At 42.0% G+C, this 21,118-nt stretch overlaps 1 protein-coding gene across 2 annotated transcripts in view; it reads right to left on the reverse strand.

Moving 5' to 3' along the window:
* The window catches only part of gpsm1b (G protein signaling modulator 1b), a 23,501-nt gene extending 2,819 nt beyond the window's left edge, over positions 1-20,682 (reverse strand). Inside the window, exons 1-13 of one of the 2 annotated variants that reach the window (XR_015089763.1) lie at positions 20,525-20,682; positions 13,839-14,060; positions 12,474-12,609; positions 12,263-12,405; positions 10,670-10,793; positions 8,402-8,517; positions 7,900-8,055; positions 7,703-7,811; positions 7,487-7,601; positions 6,101-6,171; positions 5,853-6,023; positions 1,249-1,396; positions 981-1,183 (exon numbers count right to left, since the gene is read on the reverse strand). Coding sequence is in view for 1 of the 2 variants with exons in the window: in XM_086052928.1 (XP_085909054.1) it covers positions 981-1,183; positions 1,249-1,396; positions 5,853-6,023; positions 6,101-6,171; positions 7,487-7,601; positions 7,703-7,811; positions 7,900-8,055; positions 8,402-8,517; positions 10,670-10,793; positions 12,263-12,405; positions 12,474-12,609; positions 13,839-14,060; positions 15,752-15,900 (1,863 nt within the window). In the remaining variant the exon portion in view is untranslated. Of the gene's footprint in view, positions 1-980; positions 1,184-1,248; positions 1,397-5,852; positions 6,024-6,100; positions 6,172-7,486; positions 7,602-7,702; positions 7,812-7,899; positions 8,056-8,401; positions 8,518-10,669; positions 10,794-12,262; positions 12,406-12,473; positions 12,610-13,838; positions 14,061-15,751; positions 16,388-20,524 lie in introns of those variants that run through there. The other variant, XM_086052928.1, reaches the window with a different exon arrangement.
* Positions 20,683-21,118: the final 436 nt, after the last annotated feature.

Raw genomic sequence — 21,118 nt, forward strand, 5'->3', positions numbered from 1 at the left:
GCGTGCGGCATACTCAAGCAGAGCGAGAGTGCCGTAACTTTGTTCAAACAAATGACTAGTCGACTCAGTACAAATGATACTATGGATACTAAGCCGATTTAACACCTCCCGATGGAGATGTGGTATACAAGTAAAGGAGTTCCCAGTCTTTGACATGTTCGCCAGTGTTAGCCATGTCTGAATAAGGCAAGTATGGACTACGGCAATAATGAGTCCGCTAAAAAGATAAAGTAGTCCTAAGACGGTTGGTCAACTAATGTATGACTTCACTATACTATCATTGTATAAACATCTATATAAATATCTCTATCCAATATATATTAATAACGACCAATATGAAATACTTCTCAGTCATATCACCCAGCCCTAGCTGCAAAGAAAAGTTTGTACCAATTTTTAACTTTCTGCACTTTCTGGAAGAGCCAGGTGTTCCAATACTTTCGATTAATGGCTACCCATCCCAAACCACAAACGGTGTGCTGCTACAAGACTAAAAACAGACGAGATATTCCTCAAACATACACAATGGCAGCACGGAACATCCCGAGTGTAAAGGAGATTGTGAGATTATGACATTGCATATCACGAAATTTTCATAAAATGCCAACTACAGGCCGATCTCCTGCCTGGGGGAGGGGAGGCTGAAATATTTATCGTTTTAAAGACATTCAATACTTTTTCTTTTTTCTACCAGCTGACATTGATCAGGTGTACTGTATTTATGTGTAATTAAATAAAGTTTATGAAAACTATTTACCGTTTGACTCATGAGTGCACCATATAGTCCAATATATAAGAAATCCTATCGTATATAGTGATCAGGGACTAGAAAACGAGTGAACGATTCGAAACACAGCCTCTTACTGCCTGTCTGCGTCATGGCAGCAAATTCCAATACAGTAGTCCATTGAGTGTTCATGTTCTCTTCCTGTAAGTGTAATGGCCACTTGTCTCAAGACGAAAGTGCACAAAGTCTTTACCTGGCACTTGATAAGCATGTTGAAGAAGTCATCGCCGGGCTCCTGCTCTCCCTCCCCCACCAAGTGTCCCAGGTTGTTCTGCGTGATCCTGAGACCCGGAAGGTTCCCCACATTGACGCGCTGGTCATCCAAGCGGCGACTTTGAGAGCTGGCGATCAAATCAAACAGCTCCTCCGTCTGGGGGGAGGTGGTCACTGCGGGATCTTAGGGGAAGCGGGGATGGTGTCAGTTTCACAGTGACTTGTTGAGGGAATGCAAAGAAACCAACCAATAATGTCACTCAGGGCGGCGCCGCCTTGGCCGTCACCGTTGTGTGGTTCATCGAGGTGGCAGCGCTGATCGTCCATGCGGCTGCTTTGGAACTTGCTGAGCAGGTCGAAAAAGCAGTCCTCATCGGAAGGGTCACGGTCAAGTTTCTAACACACGTGCACACACACACACACACACACACACACACACACGGTCAGCCATTTTAGGAAACATCTAAGCTGTTCATTAAACAACTGAACAGGATGTCCATTATAGTTAGGCATAATGAGGATTTTCCCATTGAGTAAAATGGGGTAAGTAATTTGATGGAATCACAGTCCTCCATTAATGCAACGTGACTATCTCCTTTCATGCGTCCATGTGGCTGCTATTTCTAGCTTTGCAGACACTTTTATTTAGTTTTAGTTCTAAATATGTGATAATCAGATAAGCAGTCGTCTTTTGACAAATGACGCCAGAACAAAAACTTAGACAAAAGTTGCCATGGTCCTCCAAACATTCCAAGCTCCAGGGTAAAGCTCCGGTAGTAGAAAAGTGTGCCATTACATAAGTCACCTTTTGTTAACGACTTATGCTCTGAAGTATTTTTTTTTAAACCCGACACATGGAAAATGTGTGAAAATAATACCAGCGTGTGTGGACGTGACCTTAATATAACTTCAGTATGCCGCAAATTCCAGTTAGTTCCAGTTAATGCCAGTGATATTGCCACGACTAACACAATCATGTGATGACATCAGCACCAGCATATTGTATGACAAAATACTCTGATGGCCCTGATTTAAAAAATAAATAAATAAAAAATGAATAAATAAAAAAAAGTGGACTGAAAAATGAGCCTCTGTCACTGCCACTACCACTGGCAATTTCTCTAAAATCAAACATTACCATTTGTGGAAAATGCATTAAGCAGCAAAATCCACCCATTTTTAGCCATCTCAGGGAACAGCCATTTTGTCATTTGCTGTCAACTGAAAATGACAACACAGTTGCTCAGGACTCAGGTAACAACAAATCACGGCTCACCGAATGCCGTTTTCAGACTAGTGCGCTTGCATACAACATATTGTAAAGAACATTTTGGGGTTGACTTCCCCTTTTAGGATTTGTTTTGAACACAGGCAACAGCCCACCTCCGTTATGGCCTCAAGACCGTGCTGACACTTTTTAATGGCAGAGTTTAAGTGACTTTATACACAGCCACCATGATGCCTCTGTGTCTGTTACAGATCTCATACTGTGAAGGTGAAAACTTGCCAGGTGGACCCCGTGCCCCAATTTCACATGGGTGCCACTTTTATAGTACTGTGTCATTGGACATGCTATTCTCTGAATGTAGAAAATTACCAGAACAATTCTGTCCCCCCTGTTCGGTCATTGCTGTTTATAGATTGAAATAAAGTTGAAAAATGCAGGTTTGTTTCAGGAAATACAAAAAAGTGTCACATGGATTTAGACACAAGGCGACTGCAGGCACTTGAATTCACTCAAACAGACCAATTTAGAAGCTAATCAAAGTACTGCATGCTAACTTATCTGTTACAGTTTAGAATGACATCAAGGATTTCAAACAAACTTGTTGAGGGTTGGGAGCATGACACAGGACCTAGGACTTAGTGATGGCACTCGGTCCTCTGGGTACCATTCTAGACAATTAGGAAGCCCATCGAAACACAAACAAGCCTACTTAAAAGTTTGAAAAGAACACTGTAGATAACTTCTCGGGAAACAAAGCGGTATTCAGTATCAGGGCTTAAAATAAAAGTTGAGGTCTCTACGCCTCATGGCATAATGTGAAGTAGGTCAGCAGAAGTCCGCTTTGGCAGCGACAGACCAAACGCCACATTTTGCATCGTTTGAATTTTAACTTTGAACCAATGCTACAAAGAAGAACAACACGTTAAGATGTACGTGAGCGTCAAGGCTAACTTTGTTCATTAAAACATGAATGAAACAACTCACCGACTGCTGCGCTTGCTCTTCTCAACTCGCCCACTGTCATTCCTCTCCCCTTACGTCCCCCCCAACCACCTTACATCCCTCAAAGCCCCTCTCCTCCCCAATTGTGTCCTTCTATTGCAGCCAACTCTGCTTTCAAGCACATACTCTCTCTCCCTCCCTCCCCATCTCTTTTCGCACTCTCTCACTCTCTTCTGCGGGCCGTTTTTGTGCCATTCAGCCACTGTGGGAAAACAAGTCATTATGGGAAGGGTTGTCGGTGAGGAGGGGGTGGGAAGCGCTTCTGTGATCAAGGTCACATTATCAGAGTGCTGGTGGGGGGAGGGAAGACTGTGGGTGCGAGGGCGCAGTTATGAGTAGATTGCATGCCAGCACTTGGACGACTGCAAGCAATGATGTCTAGCGGGCATTGTTTCCATGCCAACGATACAGTAATATAATGAATTAGGTGCAATTAATATTGACACATTTTAGAATTTAATTGCAATTAATTCAGACCGAACTTATTTGCAGCCTTAATGGGTTGCCATTTAAGTCAGAGCAGAAAATAAACAAATGTTAGTTGTTAACGTTGAAATACTCTTTATTCCGCCAACACAGACAGCTGCAAAGTGAGTGAAATGAAGTTCACGAGGCTGCTAAATTTAGCATGTAAAACGCCCATTTACTCTGCCTATGAAACCACCATTTTTTGTTTTTTGACACCTATAAGGAATTGTAGGTGTATGTCGAGTCTACAATATTCCACCTTGCTGTGACAGATTACGCCTGTGTGTACTGCCCCCATTACAGAGCGAGCATTTTTCTTGTAATTGACCTACAACTCAAGAGGTGGAAATTGAATGGAGTCAGAATCTCCCGTGTGGGAAGTTTGTGCATTAACACTGGAAAACCTCACATTTTACCATTGTTTCTCCCGTGTCGCTTTTTTGCAGTGGCGGAGCCAGAACGTGGCTAATGGGTGGGCATGGAAAATTCAGAGTGGACCTGAATATTTCTCTCACTTACAATCCTCCTGTAACTCCTGTATAATGAATAATATGAAGTTCATATCTTCCGGATACAACCACAATTATGCCATTCTTAATATTCAATAAAATAAAAAAAAACAACAAAACCCTAATTCAAAAATTTAATAATTTAAAAATGTATAGTGTTTCATGAATCTCACTGGGTTGGGTTGTCAATCTGGGTGAGCCCGTGGCTCCGCCCTTGCGTTTCTGTATCAACAGCACCAACATGGAATGGGGGGACAAAGTCGACCCCTGATTATTCTGCCTTTAAAGACAGTATCAGACACCTCTATGTAAGGGAAATGTTGTTTTAACAACCGACACTCACTTCTAATGGCCAATTGTGTTGCTGTCTGACAAGTATTTTTTTTCGTCACATTAGAAACTGCTGCGACGTCAGGTAAAATGCTCAACTGTGTCACTGTGTGGATGCGCACATAGCTGCAAAAATCTCCCATCTTTGCTCGGGTCTGTGTAAAAGGCAGAGGCAGCTATAAATTCCTTGCGTGAATTCAGCTCAAAGGAAAATCAGACGAGTGATGAGAACTTGTCGACTGTGGGTGACCTATTATATCATGTTGAGTAAGCTCATGGGAAATCAAAGGAATCACCAATTTAACTTGGCTAATTGTGTCTCAAAAATGAAACAGTCCTGAGGACACGCTGGACGGAGTAAAAACAAAAGTATAATTGAAAACAGTACTTCAATTATTTTCTGTTATGGCCCAACAGACTATAGATTTGTCTATTCAATTGTTTTAAGTACACTCTGCATACTATTGCATCCTTATAAAGAAATCAAATAAAGAAATGTTATGACAAAAATAACTTCATTAACATTGTTTTTGTAGTCTCTCTCTGCCCTTCCCCGTGCAATATTTTTTCACAGTGTATCTTTAGGGTTTGTTCCAGAGCTGGGCAATACTGCCTCTGTGACGGACCTGTCCGCCTATGACAGATGCCCATTTTGTAGGCGATAAACGATAGACAGGAAACTTAAAAAAAAAAAAAAAAAGAAATTGAACTAAGCATAGCCGGAAGCCCATTTTTTTCCGTCTATGTAATCGTCTATATTCGCCCCCCGCCCCCCAAAACGCTAGTGGTAGTTTGTCAAAGTTGGTAGTCAGAAACGCTAACGGAAGCCCATCCAAAATGATAGTCGGCCCGAATATAGGCGATTACTATTTGGTCCTGACAGACAAAATGGCGGATAAACGGACGGAAGGCTACCCTGGCTGTAGGCGATAAACGGACCACAATTTTTTTGTAAAATGCCCAGTTCTGGTTTGTTCACTGCACTTAAGAGCCCCTGCTTTGTGTTGTGTGCGCGCATGCTCTGACAATAAGGGCGCCACTGTCATCTACTGTTGTGGATGTGCAATTACACTTTATTTTAGGACAGCAAAAAAACAAACAAAAAAAACAGATACATACAAAGCCTAGCAATGCACCACGCCGACCCGCCAGGAGGTCCACCCCATTATCTGAGGACTGATTGAAAGCGCAACCAAGCGCACTGCAAACGTAATCTCCTTGGCAGAGGCACGGTCCAGACAGTTGCTTATTAGCTTAAGGTTAAACCACCACCTGAGGAACGAGACTGAGTCATCTACTAGTCTTGTCTACTCACTGGCACCGGAGGCGCAACTTGCAGATTGATGTCGTCGGCATCCAGTGGAGAGTCCAACCAGGGCCTTTCATCCGACGACCGACTGTCAGGATAACCTTTCCTTTTAGCAGTCTGTGGCGTCTGACTCGTAGGCCTTCTGGGTATGCTTTCGGCCTCGTGGCCCTCACCGTCCTACAGAAAGCAAGTCATTAAGCAATGATCGGATACAAAGAGGGACAACTTCCGACACCGTGTATAAGCACGTTTACCTTATATGAAGACAACTTCCACAGCTCTACGCTGTCCATGCTGTTCCTTTTAGAGAATTTGGGCCTCGCTCCTTGAGGAACCGTAAAAACGACATCATGAGACAGCACAGAACATGTTGCCAGCGGTCACATTGTGGTCACAGCTTTCTGGACGAATGAATGAGAGTCTGTTTGACGGCTCGGATGCCGCGGAGAAAATAGATAACTTACTCAGCCGACAGAAACGTCACATCTTAACACAGCTGTGTCTGCATGTGACCCCCAAAAATATGTCATAAGAGTTTAAGTATAGTTGCTTACTGAAGTTCCCATTTAATTTAACTTCTGTATTCTAATTGAGTTAATGAACAGGCTTTGTTCCATGTAAATTCAAAACCCTAAAGCAAGGGTGGCCATTATGTCAATTGTGAGCTACCGGGCTCTCGTGAAAGGAGTGTCGGTAGCCCTCATAGCATTAACTCAATCACTGCCAGCCCTCCCAATTTAATGCTATTGATATAATTTAGTGTAGCTGCCTGTCAATAGAAGTGAGTGAGTAAAACAAATAAAAAGTAGATTCCTACCCATCACCCTTTGTGAAATGTATCGCTTAATTGATTTACAGGGTAGCCAGTCATACACATGTTGCATGTGCTTACATGTGATTAGGGGATCAAGTAAGTAAGCAAAAGTATTTCCATACAGAGTATCAGGAGGATTTTTATTTTTATCGCCCGGTTGGGAGCGGGCGATGAACACTTGCGGTTTGCCCGGCACAGGAAAATGACCCGCAGGACAGAGGAGCCGTCAACCAAAAAAACGGGATGAGGCCAAGGGCCCTCCGATGATGTGCCGCGGCTGCTGGTTGGTGTGGTGGTGCAACAAAGCGAGACTAAGTGCTGCCAACTTTGTTGCTATATTTTGTGACGTTTTCAACCCCTCTAAATTACTTTAAAAAAGGCCTACTTTATATGGTTTTATTGTAGGTTCTGTGACTCCCTGCACAGCAGATGTTTACCACGGTGTCCAGACTGCAGATGAATGGCGCTCGCACAGAGTAACCACTGACTAATTTAACTATTTCCCAATCCGACAGTACTATTTGAATAAAATTAAAACGCCACTTCCCCATAAAATGTTTCTTTAAATGTCTGTTTGTGAATTATTGCGACCGAACATTTGCGATTGCGGCAATTAGACTAACTATTTTTTTTTTAATAGGTGTTTTTGAGGGAGGCATTTATTTGTTCAAGTGAATGATGCACACTGCAACCAATTAAAACATGGCAATGAGTAGGGCTGCCATTTGAGGAAACGCAATGAATAGGATAGTTTCACATTGAAATCAGACCTCACACTCAGATAAAAAGCTAACCAGAGTAAAACCAACTAAAGTTTCTGTGTCACCTTGCATCTCAAATTCTGAACTGGAAGGTGAAAGGTCACTGTCACTAACACCCAATGCCTCCATGAGCTGTTCCACATTCATCCTGGCTGTCAGCTCGCCATTTCTGTCCCCAATCTGTCACATAGAAAAACACAGGTAGAGATAAAAAAAAAAATGTTTTGTTAAAATCACTTCTGTATTAAAATGAGTTTGTTTTCATGGAAAAAAAGCCTCACTTCTTTGGAGATCTCCAAATGTTTCCGGGCATAGTGGAGTGCTTGCTTGTGATTGGCTAAAGACACATAGGCGTTTCCCAGACTCCAGCAGGCTCTGCCTTCGCCAACCCTGACAGAACGCGCAAAGCTCTTACAATGCTTTTTGAACTTCTACGATCGGCTTTGTGTAAATGTAACGTCACCAACCATTGCTTTACCTGTCTGTGAGATCCTGAGCAATATACAGGTGCTTAAGGTGATACTCTATGGCTCTGTCATATTGCTGCAAAAGTGTGTAGGTGTTTCCAAGGCTGTAACAGGCCTGGGCCTCCATCACCTGGTCCCTCAGCTGCCGCGAAAGCTGCAGAGTTTTTCTATAAGGCCAAGAAAAATTGTCATTTTGTATCAGGTGTGTTGATGAAAACATAAAAAACTGAAAGCTGGATAGGGGCTCGAGTACCGGACTTGGAGACCCCTACTCTACCCCAAAATGAGGTCTGATTGAAGACAAACTAGCAGTCCCATTTATGAAAACAAATTAATTCGGTACAATGGTGCATTATATTTTCAGTCATTTGTTTATATGGAGGTCTGTCAAAATATTCCTTTATGTGAAACAATTCCATGGCACAAAAAACTTTGGGGACTGCTGCTTAACATTTTTCAGCTTGTTTAACTTCCTCCAGTTACCACTAGATGTCAGTATGTCTTTTCCCTCACCTATAATAGTCTGTGGCTGTGTTGAACTGGCCCAGGAATATCAAAGCGTTGCCCAAGTTGCTGTAGGCTCGACGCTCTGCCGCTTTGTCGCCAAACTCCTTCGCTATGGATAATCTCTGTATGACAAAATGCAAGCTGGAGTGAATATCATGAAGTAATAAAATGTGTTTACATTGGCCAAATTTATTTCCAGAAGTCTTTTATACAGAGATCCCACAAAATTCTGTCATAACCGAGCATGTTCTGCCTTTGCCTTTTACTGTCAGGTATGACGTATAAAACATGACTAGTGAAAGTCACAACTGCTGTTAATGACACCTGATTTTTACTGAGCAGTGACATGGAAAGAAAGACAAGGTATGCTGGCTTTTTCAGAACGTTTAAATGGTTCTTTATAGACAGACACTCTCCCATCTCCATTCCAGCTCTGATGCAACCGTCAAAGTCAACATTTCTAGGTTGACCCATCTTCCTACTAATTCCGTTTTTGTGACATTTATACAGAACAGCAACGCGGCAAAAAAGGTGAGAAAACAACAGCTTTTATAGCAAGGTCCAAAATTAAGCCTTTTTGGGTGGCAGCCGGAGCCATGCTTGTGGTGCTCTGCCAGAACCGGCACTGATCATATACATTTCATATAGTGTCTGTTCTATTAAATCCTTTAAAAATACATTCTCTGTATTTTTTTTTTTTTTTCATGTTACTGTTTCCCCCCCCCCCAGGGTAAAATCTACCTAAATATTTAACATTGGATATTTTCTGGACTTTATATCTGTTTAAGCCATTCCTTACTAGAAGGAAAACAAGCACAAAAAAGTGCAGTCTAAAGATTAATGATAACTGATGAATTTAAGTAGATAAAAGTCAAAATACTGAATATTACATATTTTTTAAAAAGCACGGACATGATGATTCCATTGTATTTATGAAATCTGTACTGGCCCGGTCCAGCCAGCGTCAGTGAAGTTCAGTTGGCACAACGCAGTCATGATGTGGCCCCAGGCCACCGTTAATGTAGAACCCAGCTTTTAACCCCTTAAGCATTACCGCGTTTCTACTACTAAAGCCAGGAGGGCTGTTGCGTGTTTCTCCCTTTAAAGCCGGAGAGCGTATACGTCATTTTCTTTTTTTTAAATCCAAGTCTCTGTCTCTTAGCCAATGAAATGCATCAGAATATACGTGTGACGGTGTCATGAGTTGTCAGAGGATATCCGGAATTTTTTCGAGGAGTAATGGAGGCACAGTCGATCGCGGGAGCTCTGCTATAAGTCATGGCAGTGATATAGACAACACGCTCGCGGACTTTAAAGCTGTGAAACCATCCAAATGTGATGTATGGTTAAGATATATGTTTGTTGACAATGACGATTTCAACGTCTTTGTAAGAGAACACAGCATGGTAATTACCACTCGATTTTTTAAAAATTAGTGCTTCACTTGCATCTTCGATTGAAAAAGTAAAGATTAATAAACTCGTGTGAAAGCCACATGTCTAAGCGCTCAAATTCTTCTGGAACTATGTTTCTATCTGCTACAGGGGCTGAGATATTAATTATTTTGTAGGTGGCAAAAATGTCAGGTTATCAAGGGTGACTCCAAAGACGACCGTAGGTTTTAGAGAAATGTCTCACGAGGCGCTTCAGGCTTTAATGTGTTAAAGGGGATTTACACACAGGCACAGCCCCCATCGCTGGTGCAACTCGGATGTTACCTCCAAAGGGGGAAAAGTGCCAGGTCAGCTTTTTCACCTTGCGTCCATGTCAGTGCTTTTAAACAGAACAGTAAAATGAAAAGTATGTGTGACATTTATATAGGCAGTCTAAAAGGGGCTTTACGTAAACGTAAGCATCTTTTAGCCTCTGTTTCAGACTCTGATCCACCTGTCTGAAAATTGCTGGCTTGACACCCATACCTCATCTGTGCTGTTTATGCATAACATCGGCATGGCAAAAATATGCCTTTTTCTGACAGTGTAAAATGGTGCTAATTGCATGCATTGCACTCAACCCACCAAATCACTGCACATGCTAGTAGAAAAACAAAGAAGCATGACATGACAGACGATCACGCTCTTATAGCGAGCCGACATACTTGCTATAAACCAATGAGACCTAATGAGCAGCCATGTCACTGACTCGAGCTTTGAGCCATCCTGTTCTAGCACAACAAAAAAAAATCAAATACAGTACACAAAAACAACAAAAAACTAATATACATACATGGGTGAAAGTAGTAAAAAGATACAGTAAAAGTTCAGGATGACTGACCTGCCTGTGGAACTTGATGGCTTCCACAAAATTTCCCAAAAGGTAGTGCGTGTTGCCCAGGTTGCCGTACGCTCTGCCCTGAGCAGCGCGATCGCCCAGTTCTTTCACCAAACACAAGTTCATCCTGAAGAGACAACATGCAATTTAGTATGTGGTTGATGTTAGCAATACATACAAATGTAGCAACAAGACCATCTAGAACAGCCGTGTCAAATTTATTTTTGTCATGGACCACATTATATTTACGGTTTCTCGCAGAGGGCCATTATGACTGTGAAACAATACTAATGTTTAATCACCTAATTCTACTATATATACACACACACGACAACGACTGTATTTTCCGGAGTACAAGTCGCACCAGCCATAAAATGCATAACACAGAAGAAAAAAACGCGTTGGAGTATAAGACGCCGCCCCCCCGCCCTCCACACTCTCTCGGGATCCAAGTTGTCTCTGTCGCGCAATGCAAATAAATGTGTCCATACAAATCAAATTAATAAAATTGTGCGCTTAGTACACATCATTTCCACCGAGCTACCACGGTAACATTTAGCTAACATCCACACATGTAGCGTTACAATAAAGTTACGGTAAGATAACTTTAAACTCACCAAAACGGTCGTAGATCGATTAAATAAGTCTTATTTATCGCCGACCATGTAGAATGTTTACAAGTCTCCAAAAGTATTTTTGTATTTAGTTGTAATTATCTGTTCTGTCCTCCGCTCTCGTGCGTGCGTGCGTGCGGCTAGCTGATGATGCAAGACCATGCACTGCCTTTCAAAGGAACAGTACACTATTTTGTATAGATGGATTGATACAGTCAAATTCTCTTTTTAATCATACTATTTTAATTACTTATTTAACACAATATTAGATTTTAACAGGTTAAATTATTCATGCATTTTAATAGCTTTTAGGATTTATCTTTATGTTCTTAATGTGGGTTAAAATAACATGTGAAATGATATACAGGTAATAATGTGTTAATAATTCACACATTAGTCGCTCCGGAGTATAAATCGCACTCCGGCCAAACTATGAAAAAAAAAACCCACAACTTCTAGTCCGGAAATTACGGTAATGGACAACCAGTGTTTAGAAATCAGGTGTCAAGGATAATAGTTTGTTCAAGTTACAGTAAAAAGGGACTGGTAACAAACGCTTTCAAAATCTCAATATTATTTCAACATGACATTTAGAAATTTTGGTAGAGATTTTAACATGAATCAGGGAAGTTGACGCACAGGATTTTATTCCATGGGCAACATAAAATGGCTTTCTGGATCTGGCACCCAAGCCTTGAGTTTGGCATGTGTGATCTAGACTCCTACAGTCAGTTACATAATAAAAATGTTTATAATTAAGAAAAACCCCATAGGTGCCACAGTTTTTTCAATACAATATTCCGTTTTGATATTTCAAAGGGTTGTAGCTTGAAATGATAAAAGGCATACTGTAAATGTTGCTTGGTGCAATGTTAATACTTTGGCACTTAATGGTTAAGTAGGAATAGCCTTTTGAAAAGCATTTTCCTACGTGTTTAATGAATGTGTTGTAATTTATTGGCATTGGCAGAAGAATACAAACTCGTAAAAGTTCGTGGCCCGCTGTAGCGTGTCTCTGACGTCAGGGGGAAGGTCTCCGGGCTCCTGGGTACAGCGCCACAACTGCTGCTTGCCTTTGGCATGGAAGACGTTGCCCATGTTGTAAAGCGCCCGGGCCTCACCTACCTAAAGCGCAATAAAGTCAAAAAAGGATTCATAACTGTAGTTATGGCATCCAGATAAGTTTTTCGGACCTTGTCGCCTTGCTCTTGCGAGATATCCAAATGTCTTTGGCAGCAGACAGCGGCTTCGTCAAAGCGACACAGCACTTTCAGCGTGTTGCCAAGGTTACCGCTGGCTTTTCCTTCTCCGATTCGATCACCGATTGTCCTGGGAGAGCAAAACGCGTCTGTGTTAGTGCTTGTGTTAATACAGCAATTCTCTATAAAATTAACTGTCCCTGGTTTAAATAGCAAAGTGCAACGCTTAGACTTGATTTAATTAGAAGAGGGAGTAAAGTGCTTTTTAATGAGCAGCTTCATCGGGACCAGCTCCCCGCGGCCCTGCCAGGTCTGTAATGTAACGAGGTAAATCCTACCCTCGGGGGTCTTTAATCACTGCCCTGTTATACCACCTGCATTCACAATGGGGTGCCAGATTCCTCGTAGAGCTCCTCAATCATTGTTGCCAAATTGAAAGTCCACTCACTCGCCCTCCCCCATCACATTGTGTGTGTAAAGCACTACAACAAAATCATCATCATCATGCAAGCAAAAAAATAGCTGAGCAAGCAACTCTCCACAGATGACGTGCCAAGTGTTACATTAAACATTCAGAAAAAACATATTTTCATACATACATACGTAAACGTTAAAATTTACATTTTTAAAATGGAACTATGGAATTAAACAACCACACTTGGAAAACATTTTGCATTACTTTAATAATAATTTAAAGGTAAAGTCAACCCAAACATATTTTTTCCTGATTATGTTCTATGCAGGCCCACTAGTTGAAATACGGCATTCTGATTAATATTGCCTTTGTGGAATATAGGTTTACCAGCAAAATGCACCCTCAGGGGGCGGTCCATTTTGTTACTTCTGTCGACTGAAGATGACATCAAAGTTGCTCAGGGTTCAGATAACAACCAATCACGGCTCACCTGTTTACTGAAGCTGAGCCATGATTGGTCTTATCTGAGCCCTGAGCAACTTTGATATCATCTTCAGTCGACAGAAGTGACAAAATGGCCGCCCCCAGAGCTAACTAAAACGGGTGGATTTCTCATATTCCACAAACGCAATATTATTTTTATGCAGATGCATCATCAGGTTCAAGCCAGTGCCCACTATCCAGCCACAGCCGATACCAAGCCAGGGTAAGAAATTGTTGATTCAGGAAGGGCATTCTGCGTAAAAACTGCCAAACAAATGTTTGTGATTTGCTTTGGTGAACATGGATGTGGTGTTTTTTGAAAAAATGTCTTAAAGGACTGCCTGTCCAATGAAAAATATGAATTAGCACATGTTTTTAACCTGAAAACTTAAAAGGAAAATTAGGACACAGGTAATTTCTAAACAACGCGGAGAGTTCAGCAATTCCAGCAATTTTCTCACCTGGCCAGAGTGAGGTCGTGCTTGTGGTACTCAAGGGCTTTCCCATACTCCTTCAGGTAGAAGTAGGCGTTGCCCAGCTGGCTGTAGATGGCACTGAGGGTCTTTAGGTCATCCGTGCCGACCTGCACGGCCGCTTCGAAGAACGCCGTCCCACCTTTGAAGTCCCCTGCCTTGCACAGGCGCTCCCCTTCCAAGGCCAACTCCAAACAGGACGCCTCCATCCTGGATGATGGTCATTTGGATATTTGTTACAGTTTTTACCCAACTCTTTTAGAATTGGCATCATCTCCATGACAACAAGGGCTGTCTTATTATTGCCTTGGCAATCACACCTATTCATTGCGTTGCCCGTGTGCACAAAGACGTACAAAATAAGATCTTTTAACAGGAGGCTTCTCAAACTCGATATGTTGGTTACCATGACAACCACTGAATCACATGCACTGTTTGAGGCAATGCACAAGGCATCTTTGTGTCCATTGACAAGTGCTTTATTGTAAATGGAGGAGAAAAATCCATGAAAAGTGTGTGAATGGAAGACGTACCAAGGCATCATCAGTAAAGCGTACGATCAGATTTATGGTATAATCCAGGGTGATTTAAAGCGCAACATACTTGATAGCAATACCAAATTCCGGAGAGAATGTAGAGTTAATCAAGGATTAGCGCTCAATTTAATCTAATCTACATATGCTGCCTTTACAGGTGAAATAGGTGTGTACCATATGTGATTCATTAAGTAGCTTTATTGGGGGAAAACATCAAGGGGCATTTCACTGTACTACTAATCACTTCACCTGATGGCTACTCTACATCAAGTTTTCCTCACCGTTTGTCTGCATAACTATGCAAAAACTACTCCAGTAATTTCCTTTAAAATTTGTAGAATGGGTACAGAAAAACCTATAACATTTTAGTGACGATATTACAAAGTAGTATTAGGGTCATACAAAACAATAAGATAAAACAAAAAATGAAGAAAAACTGTGAAATGTGTGACATTACAATAAATTCACAAAGAAAAAGGCGTAATTCTAAGAATACAAATTGCATACTTTTGAGAAAAACAACATTATTGGAGACCTGCCATGTATTCATCGGGTAATATTTAGAATACCATAAACCATCTGTTTCAATGATTAAACGAACAAATCTTTCACAGAAACGCACAAACCTTTGCACAATAGTTTTAAATTGCCAATAAACAAACTGACACTATTCTCAAAAAGTTCGGCTCGTAAAAGTATGACAATTTTAATTGTCCTTGTTAAAGTTAGCCTATTCTCGTGATTCCATGTATTTAATACCGTGGTAGTTTTTGCTTTGTTTCAGCATGGCCTTATTACTATTTCGGAAATTTACTTTAGGGGCTCAGATTATGTTGTCAGTCCTTTAAAAAAATGTCCACGAGTTAATTATTCCAATTGTAAACAATGGAGGAGGTGGATATCCATAAAATAAGATTCTCTGCTGATTTTCATTGGCTACGTTGACGTGGATAAAATGTCTTTAATCTGATCAAAATTCGGATTAAGATTATGATAGGATGCACTGTTTTTATGGACACTAAAAATATTGATCCGATTTGGACTTGCGAGATCCATGCATCACACTTTCGATAGGAACAAATTATTTTGATGTGAAGATTGACCAAATATACCGGCAATAGTTGAAGAAGCCGTAGCGGTTTCCGTGTCAAAACATCGCCCCGTCCATTTCTACTTTAAATGTCGGCATCATTCCAGATATTTTTCCCGTTTGCACTGTTACGTCGAGTTAACACTTCCTAATGACCAGCATGCCTTTCACTCGGTCTGCTTCTACTAGCTTCTGGACATAACAGAAACGTAGCCAACGCTTACATGACTCGCTCATTCAGGATGAGCACAGTACGAGCAGTCTGGTGTCAGTACCTTTGCTTTGGCTTGCCAAGCGTCTTGTCCACAAACACCTGTAACTCCAAGTGTAAGGGCTTGAGCATGGCCTGAGGTCGAGGGCCGTGGTGCACCAGCCTGCACACCGCCTGCTCTGCCCCGGTGAGAGGGCATGACTCCGATGCCATCAGGAAGAGGCGTTGGATGACTTAGCAATTTGACACGAGAGTCAGACAGTATGAATGACAGAAGACACTCCCATAGTGGCCTTCAGGGTTACTACAGTGGAATCCAAAATGTCCAAAAGAAAACAATGACTGAATTCCAAGTGCAAGTTCAAGCCCCGAGAATCACATCTGCTCCTCAGGTTCTAAAAACAGACTTTACGCCAAGACGGAGCCGCCTAAGCTTTGTCTCTGTGAAAATGAAAAAAACAAAAAACATGTTGACTTGAAAGTCAACAGAAGACCTGTTGAAGTAATCCAGGCTAGCAGCTGCTGTGCTCTCTCTCTTTTTACTAGTATCCACACATTATTCTGTTGAACATCCTCAGCCCTGGACAACCAATTATAATTCCACAACAGATGGGGGGGGACAAAAAAGATTTGGTACAAAGCAGGAGTACTTTTCACTGTGACCGTTAGCCCTACAAAGGCTGAGAGATGGGACAGCTAATACACCTTAAGTGCCCAAGGAGCGCAGTAAGTGGCCCAGACTAATCCAACTATTTGCTTACTTCAGCAGGAACCGTATTAGACCATCAGACGTCTCAAAGACTCAGAGCGCAAAAGGTGTCAAAGGACTTCTGTCAATACAGTGTATCGTTATTTTCCCCAAAAAACAAGCACGCGATGACAATTCTTATCTTAATGACCGATAAATTCAAGCAGGAGAGTAGATGTCGGTAGATGCCACCGGTCAAGATTTTATTTTTCTGAGCGTCACTTTCTCTGACTGCCTCACATTTTATGCATAAAGCATCGTGAGGAAATGGAAGTAAAAATGCACAAACTTCAAAAGAGACCCTGGAATTAAACAATCCCATCTGAATGGCAAACAGATTCAACATTTTAAGTGTCTAGTCTGACTTTGTCCGGGGGATGCCTGCGGGTGGACCTGATAAATATACGGCAGGCTTCAGAGTAAATAGCCAAGTATGATCTAACACACAACATGTACATTGTTATGTTCCATTGCAGGGCACATTGATGAGACACGCTGCCCCGGCTCGCCTCCCTGTGGCTCAGGCAGCCCATTTCCGCCGGTCGACCATTGTGTCTCTATGCAGTGTGCAACAACCAGGTAACAGTGGTCACTCGCCACTTGGTGTGACCATATTACTCGCACTAAGTGGAGAAAAAGAAACTACACAATTCCCTCAATAGCTGCGACAGATATCTAAAATAATGATAAACAGCAAGGTTATATTGTGCGATAGATGTTTATAATCACTCTACATTACACAGTATACTGTTATATCGCACATCTTTAGTTAGAATTATGGACCCCATAACTTGGATGACTGAGAATCTGGGAAGATGTTCAAGGAATTTCTGCCCATAAAAATGGAAGCAGAGAACTGTACAAAACGTCCTGGTCATATTAAGATTCTAATGTGTCCAGGGGCTCTAACCGAATACCTGATGGGTTAAGGAACTGATGAAGGTGTATCCTAGGACTTTTAGGTCTTGTGGATTCATCAAAATGGTTAATCCACAACAGGAGACCAACCAACTCATGGATTACGAGCCAAGGCAAACAGAAAGTAAGGCATGATGATGGTAGTCACCAAGACGATAGGAGTGAGTACTGACTATTAGTTGTGGTGTCCAAACTGAACGTAGAGGACCAATATTGAGATGAGGGTCCCATCCCAGCAGCAAAAACATTCAGCTCTTACTAAAGCAGTTTCTGGGATGTTGTACCAATGCCACAACATTTTGCCGTGGTCTCGGGGGGGGGGGGACTGAAATCCTCCATTTCACAATCTGACAAGACATTGCCTGAGGCCTGACAGGCAGATGTGAGGAAGCGAGAAGTCCATCAATCCTGTCGACCAAGGACAGAAAGGAATCCTTGATGAGGATTAGCAGCTGCTTGACAGCAAATAATTCCGGCAATAGTACTGTTAAAAAGATGGAAAGAGACATTGTAGTGCGCAGAAATTCTACTTCGAAAAGCCCTAGAGGAGTTGTAAACTAGACTCTTGAGTTGGAATATCAGAAGTTTCCTCAATAAATGACAAATTATTGGCTTTCAGTAGTCAACCAACGGAAAGAATTCTAAGAACACAAAAGAGGCGAAAGAAAGAAAAGCAACCGCACTAGAAAAACTATGATTTGATTTCCATTGTACACAGTGACTAATTCTTGACATGGTTGTGGTTTACTGAAGAATGGTGCTGTGTAATACAGCCCACTATTATCATTCAAATTGGTCAACGTGGAGGAAACTGTCGATCCTACATTAGCCTGCCTGTGGTCGGACACAGGCAGACTGCAGAATTCAGAAGTTCCTGAAATACTATGGAACCTCTTAAGTGAAACCCCATGCCATAAGATTATCTATCACATCCTTTTTCTAGAGCTCTTGTCATCATTGGGGTCCCTATGAGCTGAAGTCCATCACAACTGACTTTGGGGAAGTCACCAGCCGAGAGCAGGACAACATGCCATGAAAAGAATTACAAAAGCCACATCAATAAAGAAAAATCCAGATGCAGAATTAATCCTCTGATGCACTCTGAAATTAGGTCAAGTCAGGTGCACTGATGGAAAACTTTCTTCTCAAAACATTGTTCCTAAGGAACAAAACAAACAACCCGTATTGCAGAGAGGTCACGTGTTGTTTTGGGAGGCAGCAACAGCTCACTGAGGACAGATGCCAGAACAGTGAGTCATTTTACATATTTACCTTATGAGTGTCAAACAATCACACAGACCTTGAAAATATCACCGACATAACAGATATAAACATTTCTTGTAGCCTCCGTTGCCTCTGCCACAGAGGGTGACCTGCACTATTACATATGTTGGAATTGTTTCCCCCCCCTTTAAATCTCTACAATTACTTTGAGTGTTACTTTCCCAATTGTAAATAACAATATTTCAACAATGTAGAAATAGTCAGTTCTGGGGTCAAACCATTTTAACACCTGTGGAAAAATAAGTTAACCACTATAATATTAAAACAACAAACCATATGGTCTCTCTTATACACCACCAACATACTGTGAAATATTTGACCTTCTCACCGTGATAAGAGATGAGTATAGCAGCAACTAGCGCTAAGGATTAGCAACTAAGCGCTAGTTAGCTGGTTTAAATTTCATGATGAAACAGTGATTTCTTTTTGGAATGCTACTTCATCCTGAATTTTCAGTTCCAGAAATGTAAAACAGGCATTTGAGGCTGAGAGCCATGGCCCATGTGCCACAAGTTCCTGGACTTTAAATCCAGTGCACGTTGCATAATGGTGTATGTTAACCTTTGTTCAATGGCTAGTTACTACAAATTTTCCAAGATCAGTGATAAACATTCTCTATAATCTATACATACGTTCCTGGAATTGAATGGCTGGTCTGTGAAAAAACAAAACGTCTTTGGGATTTAATATTTATTAAAAGCTAGAGGGTGCTATAGCGCAGACATGGGAAAACTACGACCTGTATGGCTTTTTAATTCGGCCCACCAAATTTGCCAAATTAAAAAAAAAATTTTAAAAAGAAGAAAAGAAATCTAAACCATTCAATGATTTCATCTTGCCCCTGCAATGTGCCCCCCACCGCACCCCCACCCACAGGGGCGCGCACATACCCGCACTCTGGGCTTTGCCACAGCACACATTTGTTGGCAAGATGATGAGAGGCAGCAAGCTGAGCAACGTAAAAAAAGGAAGACTGCCAAACACTGGCGAGATCCAGCCTTCTGTTACGCACACACTCACCGGCGAAATGAGAGGGTCAGCCCTACCTGCTAAGCCTGTCTCATTCCAAAGCCCAGGCTCAGCCCTCTATCAGCTGGAGTTGTCCATTTGCCATGTACCAATGTATGGGGGCTTGGCTCACTGGCATGAACCTACAAAGTGGCTGTTTTCAGCATGACAAGAACAGAGTGTGTAAAGAGGGCGATAATTGATGTTTTGGGGAGTAGTTTGACAAAAGCATGACATGTTATTAAGACACCTGAAAACTGTTTGATATCGTGGAAAAAATGGGCAGTTAGTCCCCGTTAAAACTCAATTATTGTAGATATCTCTTAATGTGACAAATGCAGTGGACACATCGGCAAACAACACAGGTCATCATCATACGTTGCCTACCCGTGGTATAAACGGTCAACCGGAATTACCACAGGTGTCAAATCAACGTCCAGAAAGTAAAACACCAGCTACAGGTGCATCATTTACCCGACACCTGTGGCTAAAGCAAAACTTTGGCAAGGTTTTTACTTACTGAACCTGCCACCTCTGGGAATGAATTCTTACATCTTATACTGGATCAAAGAAGTTGCCTAATAAAGTGGTCAGTGAGTGTATTTCAGTGGCGATAACTTTCGACGTGAAATGTTATTTAAATTTTCTCATATGGACAGAAACTACATGTGCACGTCTCAAAGTGTACGTGGGCTCCTCTCAGTCTGCACTGAAGTCGAGACAGTGCTCTTTCTTGAGGCTTGGAACTGCACCCCTGGCTGCCAACCGCCCTCGACAGTCGCAAACCACCGCCTGTCCGGTTCCTACTAAAAATCTTCGAGCGGCCATTTTTTATCATTTCGAGAATTTGGCAATATTATTTAAATGAAAACCGCTTACCTTGAATGTAGCCGCTTGCTAGCCAGCTCCTGTTGCACACCGTTAGCTAACGACTGGTCCATCTCACCGCCTCGTACCTGCTTCGCCCGCCCGCCCGCCCCCCAAAGAGGCCCCTTCACGGCGAATTGGCTGTTTGGAAGCCTCCCTCCCCCCCTTAACCGCTCGCCTCTTTCACCCCCTTTCCCCCGACTCTTTGACCACAGCGTTGGCAATCGCTATGGAAGGAAGCTACAGCGTTTCGTAGCCCGGCCCATAAGTATACGTCACGTACCAGGAAGTCGAGCGTCTGGAGGGGAAGTGACACTTCGTAATACTGTATTTTTTTCCCCCACTCGTCTTCGTCCTTTGTCTTCTTCACTCTTGAAAATGTTTCTTCAACATATAGATAATATTTAGATATTTTCTATACAAGAACATGGAGGCTAAGCCTACCTTGGGGTACTACGAACGGTTAATTACGTAAATCAGTATTTGGGCTGAAAAAGCGCCACGAAAGCAAGCAAAAGCAAACAACACAAGTGTCCCTTTGTCTTTTTTACTCGCGAATAGTTCTCACTGTTATTTTTACCTCTGTTGTGTACAAATTCAACGTTT

The sequence above is a fragment of the Filicampus tigris genome, chromosome 15 (genome assembly GCF_054856515.1).
Source record: "Filicampus tigris isolate MCC_2025a chromosome 15, RoL_Ftig_1.0, whole genome shotgun sequence".
Classification (NCBI taxonomy): domain Eukaryota; kingdom Metazoa; phylum Chordata; class Actinopteri; order Syngnathiformes; family Syngnathidae; genus Filicampus; species Filicampus tigris.